The following is a 13720-nucleotide window of genomic DNA, read 5'->3' on the forward strand; positions in this document are numbered from 1 at the left end:
CCTTGCTTGTGCTCTCTCTTCCTATCTCTATCTCTCTGTCTCTCTCAAATAAATAAACTATTTTTAAAAATATTGAAAGTTGAAAAATCTTCAAAAAGCTGTGACTCTACTCTTTATTCCATTTGGAATGTGTTTGCATTTGGGGTGTTTTCTAATATATGGCAAGTGTTTTATATTACCTTTCCATAATCTGAAAAACTTCAAATTTCAACTTCCATCTTGTCTCCAAGAATTCTGATAAAGGCTGTGGATCTGTGGCAATTTATATACAAATCAACAGTGTATAAGAAGGCCTATTTTTTTTGATACCCCTGTGGAATATTATTATTTTTAAGCTTTACTAACCTGAGAGAAAACCAAATAACAACAACAACAACAACAACAAAAAGGGTATCTCATTGTTCTAATTAGATTTCTTTGGTTTTCATTTTGTCTGTGGAATGGCTTTTTCAAGTCAATGGGCAGATTGTATTTTTGTTTGAAACTATTAGCCAAAAAAAGAAAAGAAAAGAAAAAAGAAACTATTAGCCAACTTCCTTCTGTGGAGTCAATTTCCTTGCCTCATTGACTTTGGACTTTGGTCATATATGTGGTCTAGTTTGTTTGGAATTTTCCTGGTTTTGAAACTGAAAGTCCAAATCCTGGGAACCCTATTAGTCTTGGGCAAACCCAAGAGGTTGGTCACCTTATTTGGTCATTGATTTGTTTTTCCCTACGAGACATTAGTGAATGTGACATCTGTCTTGTTGAAGCAGAAATTTTCAGTATAGTGGCATGGTTTGGCTCTCTTTGTTGCGTCTCTCTGCCATGAAAACTGCCTGCCCTGGATAAGGGATTTCTCCCTCCTTCTGGGTCCTGGAATGAGACCAAGCCGACTCACAACTGACCCACAGCCCCCACATAACATGTAACCCGAGGGAGAAATCAACAAATGTTTTGTAGGTTGCTAAGGTTTTACGGTTGTTTGGAATGCAGTAAAATTCACTAAGGCCATGTGTTATGCCAATTTTCCTTTGGATAATTTTTAAGCACTTTTTAAAAGATTATTTATTTGGGAGAGAGTGTGCACACATGTGCACACGAGGGGAGAGACAGAGGGAGAGAAAATCTCAAGCCAACTCTCCACTGAGTTTGGAGCCCAACAAGGGGTTCCTTCTCAGAACCTTGAGATCATGACCTGAGCCGAAATCAAAGAGTCCAACACTTAAGTGACTGAGCCACCCAGGTGCCCCACTTTGGATTTTTAAAAAATGATTTTCAAGAATACTTTATGTAAAGTGTATTAACCTATATAGAAAGAGTTTTACTGTTTGAAATTTGTGTTAATATTACTTCTGTTAGTTACTAATAAATTTCCACTTACCATTTATGTGATTAAATGTATCAACTGTTTTCTTTATGTTTCTGCCTTGATGTTACCTTTAGGCTTCTCTGGTTCAAGAATTAAACATTGATCTATATTTTCTTTTGCAACTTTTATAGTTTCATTTACTTTAACATTTTTTTAAGATTTATTTTTTTTTATTTATTTATGATAGACACAGAGAGAGAGAGAGAGGCAGAGACACAGGAGGAGGGAGAAGCAGGCTCCGTGCAGGGAGCCCGACGCGGGACTCAATCCCGGGACTTCAGGATCACGCCCTGGGCCAAAGGCAGGCGCCAAACCGCTGAGCCACCCAGGGATCCCCTACTTTAACATTTTTTTTAAAAAGATTTTATTTATTCGTGAGAGACAGAGAGAAGGCAGAGACACAGGCAGAGGGAGAAGCAGGCTCCATGCAGGGAGCCCAACGTGGGACTCGATCCCGGGTCTCCTGGATCACACCCTGGGCTGAAGGCTGCCCTACTTTTTTTAACATTTTTATCATAGCTGGAATTGAATTTGGTGTTAAATAAATATGTAACATAATTTTTTTCTAATTTTTTTCCCGATTAGCCAACTATTCTTAATGGCATTTCTCAAAGATTTCATTCTTTTCCTGCTGACTTGAAATGCCACCTTTTATCATACACTACGTTTCTGTCTATACTTAATATAGTCTTTGGATTCTGTTCTGTTCTGGATTTCTATGTTTATTTCTGCCTATCATTTTAAAAGCTGCAGCTTTTTATTATCAAGTGGGTCAGAGCTTTCCACATTCCTTTTCTTCTTCCTTTGTTTTCTCTCTCTTTTTTGGTGCAAAAAGGTGTTTTTATTATCCCTCTAACAAAGCATTAACCTTTTTTTGTTGTTCCTTTGTTTATTTCTTACCCTCAAAATGTTTGTTGTCTTCAGAATTAACTTAGGAATCATTTTGTCTGACTTTACAAGAAATTGCATTGGAGTTTTTGACAAAAGTTTCTTTAAATTTATGAATTAACTTGGGGGAAGAATTAAACACTGGAAAATATTGACTGGCCCATTCAGGAACTTTAGAAGCAGCTTTTCTTTTATTCGTACCTTTTTTTATATCTCTGAAGTAAGCTTTTTAAGTTTTCTAAATATAGTTCCTACATTTCTTTGGAATTTGTGAATGTTTTATTTACTTTTTTAAAAAATTATTTATTTATTTATTCATAAGAGACACAGAGAGAGAGAGGCAGAGACACAAGCAGAGGGAGAAGCAGGCTCCATGCAGGGAGCCCGACATGGGACTCGATACCGGGTCTCCAGGATCACGCCCTGGGCTGAAGGCTATGCTAAACCACTGAGCCACCCGGGCTGCCCTATTTACTTTTATTTGTAATGATACCCTTGGTTTTCTTTTTTTTTCAAGTCATGTATTAGATTCTTTTATGTAATAGGGATCTTTTTGTTTTTTGTTTTTTTAAATGTTTAATTTTTTTGAGTTATCTCTACACCCTATGTGGGGCTCAAATTCACGACCCTGAGATCAAGAGTCACATGCTCCGCTGACTGAGCCAGCTAGGCACCCCAATAGGGATCTTTTTGGATATTTTGGTTTTGTGTATTTGTTGAGGCTATCTTATTCCATCTTTATATATATTGAAATATATGTATGTGTATATATTTCAATCTTCCTTTACTCACTATTATTTGTTATAAGGGCTTTTATTTTTATTTATTTTTTGTGTGCTTTGTTTTGGTAATCTGACCCTTTTTTTTCTAACAAATTAACTTTAGTGTCATCCTCAAGTTGAAAAAAATCTGTTGGAATTTTTATTTTAACTACATTAAATCTAAGAACCTGTTTTAAAGACTTGTAATCTACAGTTTTTCTTTCTCTTCTAGGAATATAATGCATACATACTTTTTTTTTTAAAGATTTTATTTTGGGCAGCCTGGGTGGCTCAGCAGTTTAGCACTGCCTTCAGCCCAGGGCCTGATCCCGGAGACCCGGTATCGAGTCCCACGTCGGGCTCCCTGCATGGAGCCTGCTTTTCCTTCTGCCTGTGTCTCTGCCTCTCTCTCTCTGTGTCTCTCATGAATAAATAAATAAAATCTTAAAAAAAAAAAGGATTTTATTTATTTTTAGTGAGTGTGTGTATGTGCTTGTGTGGGGGGTTGTTGGAGAGAGGCAGAAAGAGTGAGTGGGAGGAGCAGAGGGAGAGGAAATGGAAGAGAGGCAGAGTGGAGAGCCTGACTTTTGGAGATCCATCCTATGACCCCAAGATTGTGGCCTGAGGTGAAATCAAGAGTTGGGCACTCCACTGTCTGAGCCATCTAGGCACCCCTGAAAGCAAATATTTATTTATTTATTTATTTATTTATTTATTTAAAGCAAATTTTTAATATTTACGTTGCCTTTTTATCTTAGGTGAAGTGTTTGTCTTAAATGATGGTGGAGAAGTTGACTTAGACCTTGGAAATTATGAACGGTTCTTGGATATTAACCTTTATAAAGACAACAACATCACTACTGGGAAGATATATCAGCATGTGATCAATAAAGAGAGGCGTGGCGATTACCTGGGAAAAACAGTACAAGGTATTGTATTCCACAAAGGTTAGAGTCCTGTGTATTGAGCACACACACCCTGCTCAAAATAGACATGAAGTGAGGTGCTCCTTGAGCTCTACAAAGTCTAATCCTTTTGAAATCCTTGCTTGTTTTCCCTTTTCATTTTCTTCAGAGGTGTCCACATCACCTTCCAAGTTCTTGAGTGTATTTTCCTCAGTCTTTTTCTTTGTTACTAATGTTATTGTTTTACCTAGTCCATGTCTCTGTCTAAATTTTATTTATAAAATCCATGGAGAACCATTCAATCATCATTTTTACCTGATTGAGGTGCAAACTTTTTTGGTTTGCCTTTTGTCTTGTCTTATTTTGTCTGTCTCCTCCCTTGTATTTTTCCATGGATGATGATTACTCCCCTTTGAAGGGGCAGCACTGGGGGATTGAACTGGAGTGTCTGACCCTTTTTCATCAACTCTCTTCCTGAGTGTATGATTCTCTTTTGTCTTAGGAGAGACCCCTGCGCTTCCATCTCTTCCCCCTACCCCCGGCAAGTTTTGTGTCCACGCATTCCCGAATGGTAGGGTAAAGGTGATAATTCCCCATCTCCTTTATTTATTTTTTAAAGATTTTATTTAAAAAAAGATTTTATTTATTTATTCATGAGACACACAAACACACACACACACACACACACACACACACACACACAGAGGCAGAGACACAGGCAGAAGGAGAAGCAGGCTCCCTGTGGGAGAACTTGATCCCAGGACCCCAAAACTTGATCCTAGGACCCCAGGATCACAACAGGAGCCAAGGGCAGACGCTCAACCACTGAGCCACCTAGGCATCCTCCCCATCTCCTTTAATTAATTAATGGATTTATTTATTTAAAGATTTTTAAAAATTTTATTTATTCATGAGAGACAGAGAGGCAGAGACACAGACAGAGGGAGAAGCAGGCTCCATGCAGGGAGCCTGACGTGGGACTCGATCCCAGGTCTCCAGGATCACACCCTGGACTGAAGGCAGCGCTAAACTGCTGAGCCACCCGGGCTCCTTTAAATTGCATGTTGGAACCAGCTGAGGAGACCTAGGGATCGGACCGATGGAGATCACAAGATAAGTGGTGTTTTCACTGAAACTCGATGTGTGGCTTAGATCTCAGCTACAGTTGTGCTTTCTAATAGTTTCTCCCCCGAGTGTAGATCTTGGGAAGACCCATAGGAGGGAGAGTTGCTGCCTCACACTTGCCATGTCCCTATACTGGGGAGAGGACAAGGCCCTGGGCCTGGGCTCTAACTCCTGACCCCTGCACTGCCCACATGGAGGCAGGGCCCGGCCAACACCCCTGCCACCTAAAGGGGCCAAGCAGCACATGTAATGTGGGTTGCTCCAAGAGCAGCAGTTGGTGACAACTTCCTTCCACTTCAAGCAGCAGATGTGAGGTAGACCAGGCAGTAGATGCTCCTTCACCTCAGCTTCCCAGAGGGCAACGTTCTTGCTTCGTATATCACATTAGGTTAGTTGGCTGCACCTGCAAGGATGTCCCCTACCTGTCTCTTCAGCAAAGACCAGTAGCTGGAGGCCTGCTCATCATGAAGAGTCCTCTGGGCCTCAGATACTTGTGGAGTTGTCACCTTCTGGCTTCTTCAGCTGACAGCAACCACAGGCCGCTGATCGGCCTACAGGTCTCATCTACACCCTCCGTGTGGACCCCTCCCCACTGGCTGGTGGGCTTCCCAGAGTCTGCAGCACTGGGCCACTCTGCATCGTTCTTCCCCATGGAGCCCAGCATGCAGCACCCGACAGCCCTCCTTGCAGTTTTTAGTTGGCATTATAGGTGTTTCTAGTTGCATCGAAGATGGCATTCCAGCTTTCTGTTTCTTGTTCTCTGTGGTCACTCATTTTCAAAAGAAATGACATAACGTTTAAATGACTAAACTAGGGGATCCCTGGTGGCTCAGCGGTTTGGTGTCTGCCTTTGGCCCAGGGTGTGATCCTGGAGACCCAGGATCGAGTCCCACATTGGGCTCTCTGCATGGAGCCTGCTTCTCCCTCTGCCTGTTTCTCCCTCTCTCTCTCTCCATGTCTCTCATGAATAAATAAATAAAATATTTAAAAAAATAAAAAAATAAATGACTATATTGTACCTATAATATGAATTTCAGTGAGATGGATAATAACATGAGAACTGTAGTTTCTCTCATTTGCCAAATGGCTTTCATGTTATTGGGAAGTCTAAGGACATGGATACATTTCTTTCTCATGACTGTGACTGTGGAATCAGCTTTTGTGCTAATTATTACTTTTTTCTACAGTTGTCCCGCACATTACCGATGCTGTTCAGGAGTGGGTTATGAATCAAGCTATGGTGCCCGTGGACGGTCATAAGGAAGAACCCCAAATATGCGTCATTGAGGCAAGCATGGAGTTTTTCTTTATAAACTTATATCCTTTTGAGTCTTTAAACATCTACTCTTCATTCATTCAACACATATGTAGAGATGGCTTCCTGTGTGCTAGACACTGGGCTAGGAGGTGGGATTATAGCAAGGAACGACATAGATAGTCCCTGCCCTTGTGGTCACAAGTTAGTGGGCAGGATTGGCATTGAACAGGGCGAATAGGGATGCCTGGGTGGCTCAGCGGTTTGGCGCCTGCCTTCAGCCCAGGGCGTGATCCTGGAGTCCTGGGAATCGAGTCCCGCATCGGGCTTCCTTCATGGAGCCTGCTTCTCCCTCTGCCTGTGTCTCTGCTTATCTCTCTGTGTCTCTCATGAATAAATAATAAAAATATTAAAAAAAAATAATTAAACAGGGCGAGTATTCTTCGAATTGGTATGCAGGAACCTGCCCATGGAGACAGACCAGTTGCAGAATGCTTTCTAGTGAGTGCTGTTTGAGGGTTAAGGATGCTGACTTCTCACTCCCAGTCAAAAATCCAGGTATAGGGATCCCTGGGTGGCGCAGCGGTTTGGCGCCTGCCTTTGGCCCAGGGCGCGATCCTGGAGACCCGGGATCGAATCCCACGTCGGGCTCCCTGCATGGAGCCTGCTTCTCCCTCTGCCTGTGTCTCTGCCTCTCTGTCTCTCTCTGTGTGACTATCATGAATAAATAAATAAAATCTTTAAAAAAATAAAAAAATAAAAAAAATCCAGGTATAACTTTGACTCCCTCTAAACGTAACTACTAACAGCCTACTGTTGATGAGGAGCTTTACGGATAACATGCAGAGTCACTTAACACATACTTTGTATGTGTGTTATAGGCTGTATTTTTACAATAAAGTAAGCTAGAGAAAAGAAAATGTTATTAAGGGGGTACCTGGGTGGCTCAGTCGGTTAAGTGTCTGCCTTCAGCTCAGATCAGATCTCAGGGTCCTGGGATTGAGCCCTGCATCTGGCTCCCTGCTCAGTGGGGAGTCTGCTTCTCTCTCTCCCCCCTCTGCCTGCTACTCCTGCTCTGTCTTTAAATAAATAAATAAATACAATCTTTTTTTTTTTTTTCAATCTTTTTTTTTTTTTTTTTAAAGTCTGGGGAACCCTGGGTGGCACAGTGGTTTAGCGACTGCCTTTGGCCCAGGGTGCGATCCTGGAGACCCGGGATCGAATCCCATATCAGGCTCCCGGTGCATGGAGCCTGCTTCTCCCTCTGCCTATGTCTCTGCCTCTCTCTCTCTCTGTGTGACTATCATAAATAAATAAAAATTAAAAAAAAAAAAGTCTGATGGTGGAGGTGATTTGAGGGTGAGAAGTATTAGCTCCTTGAAGAAAGAAAATAGTATTTGAACTTGTAACTTGTTTACTGTTAACTTTCCTCTCACTGAAGGAGAATGACATGCATGTACTCCTTATCTAAGTGTCAGTTGACCTAATTGCTGGGCCGGCCAACAGAATAATGAACAATTTAGTTCCTAGGGACTGCCTGCCTACGTTCAGATTTCTGCCGTGACCTCTGAGTAGTGTGCAGCTCTGTGGTTAAGAATCTGGAGCTAGGGGATGCCTGGGTGGCTCAGCAGTTGAGTGTCTACCTTCGGCTCAGGGCGTGATCCTGGAGTCCTGGGTTCAAGTCCCACATCGGGCTCCCTGCAGGGAGCCTGCTTCTCCCTCTGCTGTGTCGCTGCTTCTCTCGTGAATAAATAAATAAATAAAATCTTTAAAAAAAAAAGGGGAAAATAATCTGGAGCTAGACGGCTTGGGTTCATAGCCAAGCTGTGTCACTTACCAGCTGGGTGACCTTAGACAAGTGTACTAATGTGTGCCTTAGTTTACCCATCTGCTAAATGGGGACAGTGTTTCAAGGATTAAATAAGTCAATATACTTAGTGCTTAGAATGATGTCAGGTCTATAGTAAGTACTCAAAAATTATTAGCCATTATTAAGATGCCTGTGTGACTTTTGGCAAATTACCTCTCAAAGCTTCAATGTCCTCCATTAGAACAATATGATAATAATGTAAGACTGTAATACAAGCCAGATGGTATTAACAGGGTCATTGGGAGAAGTAAGTGCAATTATATAAAGTACTTGGCATGTTTGGTATTTAGGAAGTGTTCATAAACATGAGAGCTGTTCTTACTGTCATCATTGTTAGGGTCAGTGGATAGATGTTATGCTACCTGCAAGATCCAGTTTTTTTTTTTTTTTTTTTAACAATTTTCACAGAAGTCACTTTGGACTTTTTTTTTTTTTTATGATAGTCACAGAGAGAGCGAGAGAGAGAGAGAGAGGCAGAGACATAGAGGGAGAAGCAGGCTCCATGCACCGGGAGCCCGATGTGGGATTCGATCCCGGGTCTCCGGGATCGCGCCCTGGGCCAAAGGCAGGCGCCAAACCGCTGCGCCACCCAGGGATCCCAAGATCCAGTTTTTTAAAAGATTTTATTTATTTATTCATGAGCGACACAGAGAGAGAGAGAGAGAGAGGCAGAGAGACAGGCAGAGGGAGAAGCAGGCTCCATGCAGGGAGCCCGATGTGGGACTCGATCCCAGGACTCCAGGATCATGCCCTGAGCTGAAGGCAGACGCTCAACCACAGAGCCACCCAGATGTCCCTGGGCTGTACTATCTTATATTAACTATGTATTGTACTACTATAACAGTATGGTTGATAAACTATATAAATGTATAAATATGCTATGCAAAATTTTCTCTCTCTTACTATTTCTTTTGTTTGTTTGAAAGATTTTATTTATTTGACAGAGAGAGCACGAGCAAAAGGGCAGGTGGGGAGATGCAGAGGGAGAGGGAGAAGCAGATTCTCTGCTGAGCAGGAAGCCCGACGCAGGGCTCCATTCGAAGACTCTGAGATCACGGCCTAAGCCAAAGGCAGACACTTAACTGACTGAGCCACCCAGCCGCCCCTCCTTTGCTATTTCTTCCTTCACAATTTATAAGGAAAAGAGAGGGTGCTTCCTTTATAATTTTTAAAAATTAGAGTATAACATAAACAGAAAAGTGCACATATCATGGGTATACAACATAATGAAGTTTTATAAACTGAACATACCTGTGTAACTAAGCTGGTTTCCTTTAAAACATACTTAATATCTAATAGAGTGAATAGTTTGCTATTGCTGATTGAGGCAATGACAAAGACAAATGATTTAAGAAAAGAGACAGGCAGGTAAAAGCTCCTGGAAGAATAACATCTGATATGAGAACCGGAGCGTAGCTTGACTCTACGGTGAGGGAGGCGTACACAGCCTCTCTGTTTATTGATATTCAGGTTTTAGATTCAGTCCTCAAGATGAATCAGAAAAGGCTTCAAAATAGGGATGTAACTGTCAGCTTTGAGGTGGAGATGTGGGTGGGTGCTGGAGAGGGAGGGAGGGAGATAAGAACTTCATTTTCCACCGTGAGGCAGCTATACAGAGATCGGTGATAATTGCCAAAAAAAGAGGTAAAAATATCTCAGGTTAGGAAAGTAACCCATACAACTACCAATTGATATGGGATCTGGGGATGGGGCAGCAGAGAGCTACAGCCTCACCTGTCACAGCAGCAAGTCAACTTGTGTTATAGAAGATGTCTGAAATGGGCAAGTTAAGAAAGAGTTGAGAGAGATGGTGTTTAGAGATGTGATAGAAAGTAGCAGAAGAAATCGTGAACAAAGGAGTAGGTAAAGAGCTGTATCTGAATCTGCTGGGTCTTGATTGCTTTTAACTTAAAATAATCTTTATGTTAGAGTGGCTTATCTTGTGGTGGCCTGCCTTTGGCCCCTACAATCTTTTTTTTAAAATATTTTATTTATTCGTGAGAGACACAGAGAGAGAGAGAGAGAGAGAGAGAGAGAGAGGGGCAGAGACACAGGCAGAGGGAGAAGCAGGCTCCTTGCGGGAAGCCTGACATGGGACTTGATCCCTGGTCTCCAAGATCAGGCCCTGGACTGAAGGTGGCGCTAAACCACTGAGCCACCGGGGCTGCCCCCCTACAATCTTTTTTTTTAAAGTAATTTTATGCCCAATATGGGGCTCGAACTCATGACCCTGAGATCAAGAGTCACATACTCTACCAACTGAGCCAGCCAGGTTCCCCAGCCCCTACAATTTTTAACCATGTACATGCATTATTTTGATTTTTTAAAAAACTGCTTATTGGGGCCCCTGTGTAGTGAAGTCAGTTAAGTGACCTGCTCTTGGTTTTGGCTCAGGTCATGATCTCAGGGTCATGAGATTGAGCCTCCCACCTGTTGGGTTCTGTGTTCATCCTGAGGTCTGCTTGGAGTTTCTCTCTCCCTCTACCTCTGCCCCACTCCTCGCTCCCAGTCTCTCTCAAATAAATAAATCAATCTTAAAAAAAACTCTGCTTATTAATGTCAACTTGAAAATGCCATTTAGCAGTTTCAGTTTGTAAAGTTCAGCCCAGGGCTGATTTCATTCAAGCCTTAGAAGGTAGGACAAGCCCTCACACTTTTGTTTTAAGCAGGTTATTTATTGTAGAGTACCTTGTCTCTGGTATGGTAGCTGCTCCCAATATGAGGCTGTTGAGCATGTGAGATATGTCCCCTCCTAACTGAGATGTGCTGTGAATTTTATTTATTTTATAGGTAAAGCCTGATTTTTTTTAAAGATTTTATTTATTTATTCATAGAGACACACAGAGAGAGAGAGAGAGAGAGAGAGAGAGAGAGAGAGGCAGAGACACAGGCAGAGGGAGAAGCAGGCTCCATGCAGGGAGCCCGATGTGGGACTCGATCCAGGGTCTCCAGGATCATGCCCTGGGCTGCAGGCGGCGCTAAACCGCTGAGCCACCCGGGCTGTCCTGTGCTGTGAATTTTAAATATACACTGAGCTTCAAATAGCATGAAAAAACCTCCAGAATGTAAAATACCTAATAATTTTTAAAATATTGGTGATATGTCAATAACATTTGGATATATTGGGCTACATAAAACTTAATGTTAAAATTAATTTCTTCTATTTACTTTTGTTCTTTTAAATGTGACAACTAAAAACTTTAACGTTACATTTTTGTTTTTATTGGACAGTGCTCGTCTAGCACTTACACTGGTTTCTGCTGTTCTAGCAATAGGAAAGGTAAAGCATCCAAAATATATCCATTTTTCTTGAGGAAGAACCAGTCTCTGGCCCAAGACTAATGACCGATTTTCCAAACCCGAACATTTTTATAACTTTTCCAGTGATTGTTTTTCTTTCTTTTAGTTTTTGTAGGTGAAAGGATAGCTTGTTGTTTGTTTTTTTTTCCAAAGACTATTAACCTTAATCACAGAAAATTTCCAAATGGTCATGTGTATGGATGTTTTTGTCTCTGCTCTCCGTTATAAAAAAAAAATACATTAAAAAATAATCACAAAAAAGGAAAAAGGGGAAATCTATTTTTTAATGTTGAGCTGTCTTTGAATGGCATTAAAATATAAGCCCAATTTGACCTTAGGATGAGCCTTCTTAACACGTCCTTTTCGTGTTCTCAGGTTTGTTTGTTTTTTTAAGATTTTATTTATTTGAGGATGCCTGAGTGGCTCAGTGGTTGAGCGTCTGCCTTCCACTCAGGGCATGATCCTGAAGTTCCGGGATCGAGTCCCACATCGGGCTCCTTGCATGGAGCCTGCTTCTCCTTCTGCTTGTCTCTGTCTCTTTCTGTCTCTCATGTCTCTTTTTTTAAAAGCTTTTATTTATTTATTCATGAGAGATATGGAGAGAGGCAGAGACACAGGCAGAGGGAGAAGCAGGCTCCCTCCCAGGACCCTGGGATCACAACCTGAGCGGAAGGCTGATGCTCAACCCCTGAGCCACTCAGGGGCCCCAGAGTGTTCTTTTTTTAAATGTCTATGTACTTTATTATTATTCTTTCATCTTGCTCCTAAATTGACTTGCTTGGCTTAAAAAACATGAATTTAGTACTTAATATGCACTAGCCCCAATAATAGCTGCGAGGCATGTAAAGGCAAATGTGATCTGACTCCTGTTTTCTGGGACTCTTGGTCTTCATTTCTAATTTCATGGAAACAGAGATTCTGACAAGTTATCCCCAGCATAACTCCTTCTTCCTATAGCCCTAACAGTCATATTGGCTTATTGAACACTAGCTCAGGCATCCTTCTGGGTTCGTTTTCAGTTGTGCTCAACGTTTGTGTTTGTGCACGATTTAAGCTTCTGAGAAAGGACCACTGAGCTAATTTTCAGTTTTAAGCGTGTAGAAGTGGTTGGAATGTGTCCAAAGCCTTTTCGTGGTGTTCTTACTTTTCAGACCAGTGGAGCTAACAGGCTTTATTTGTTAATTAGTCCAGGTCATCTCCTCATAAACCTGAAATAATTTATGCCTGGCTTAAAGGAATAAGCAGCTTGCTTGCTTTATCTCTCTTTCTCTCTTTATTTTTCTCCCTCCCTCCCTGTCCCTCCCTTCCTCTTTTCCCTTCCTTTCCTTTCCCTTCCCTTCCCTCTTTCCTTTCCTTTCCTTTCCTTTCCTTTCCTTTCCTTTCCTTTCCTTTCCCTTTTCCCTTTTCCCTTTTCCCTTTTCCCTTTTCCCTTTTCCCTTTTCCCTTTTCCCTTTTCCCTTTTCTTTTCTTTTCTTTTCTTTTCTTTCTTTTTCTTTTTCTTTTTCTTCTTCTTCTTCTTCTTCTTCTTCTTCTTTTTCTTTTTCTTTTTCTTTTTCTTTTTCTTTTTCTTTTCTGGCAGCCCCAGTGGCCCAGCGTTTTGGCGCTGCCTTCGGCCGAGGGCGTGATCCTGGAGACCTGGGATCGAGTCCCACATCGGGCTCCCTGCATGGAGTCTGCTTCTCCCTCTGCCTGTGTCTCTGCCTCTCTCTCTGTCTGTGTCTCTCATGAATAAATAAATAAAATCTTTTTTCTAAATAAATAAAATCTTAAAAAAGAAAAAGAAAAGAAGAATCCTTTCCTTAAAGGCAAAACAGACATTGCACATCTCCTAAATTTGCCGTTGCTTCGATTTCAACTTTGGATGAATCTTAAAATATTGTTATAGGTGATACTTTACTTGTGTGGGGAAGTAATTTAGGTGTATTCTAGTAATAATACTGAAGGTTTCTAACGACGACAATGTATTAGTAATGGGACCTTCCAAATTGGCTGAGAGGATGCAGTGCCACTATAGGCCATGTGAGGGCAGAAGTGGATAATGTTTAAAGTTTTTTGGGCAGCCCGGGTGGCTGGGCGGTTTAGGGCCGCCTTCAGTCCAGAGTGTGGACCCCGGGGACCTGGGATCGAGTCCTGCGTCGGGTTCCCTGCGTGGAGCCTGCTTCTCCCTCTGCCTGTGCCTGTGTCTATTTCTCTCTGTGTCTCTCATGAATGAATGGATAAAATCTTAAAAAAAAAAAAAAAGTTTTTTGCTTCCTTTTTTCAGAT

General features: G+C 41.7%; 1 protein-coding gene across 10 annotated transcripts in view; it reads left to right on the forward strand.

The window, feature by feature from the left end:
* The window catches only part of CTPS2 (CTP synthase 2), a 108900-nt gene that overhangs the window by 11516 nt on the left and 83664 nt on the right, over positions 1-13720 (forward strand). For 8 of the 10 annotated variants that reach the window (XR_012026441.1, XM_072816595.1, XM_072816596.1 and 5 more), the window contains 3 exons: positions 1539-1652; positions 3759-3929; positions 6218-6318. Coding sequence is in view for 9 of the 10 variants with exons in the window: in XM_072816595.1 (XP_072672696.1) it covers positions 1539-1652; positions 3759-3929; positions 6218-6318 (386 nt within the window). In the remaining variant the exon portion in view is untranslated. Of the gene's footprint in view, positions 1-1538; positions 1653-3758; positions 3930-4454; positions 4477-6217; positions 6319-13720 lie in introns of those variants that run through there. The other 2 variants (XM_072816601.1, XM_072816603.1) reach the window with 2 other exon arrangements.

Source organism: Canis lupus, chromosome X (assembly GCF_048164855.1).
Source record: "Canis lupus baileyi chromosome X, mCanLup2.hap1, whole genome shotgun sequence".
Classification (NCBI taxonomy): domain Eukaryota; kingdom Metazoa; phylum Chordata; class Mammalia; order Carnivora; family Canidae; genus Canis; species Canis lupus.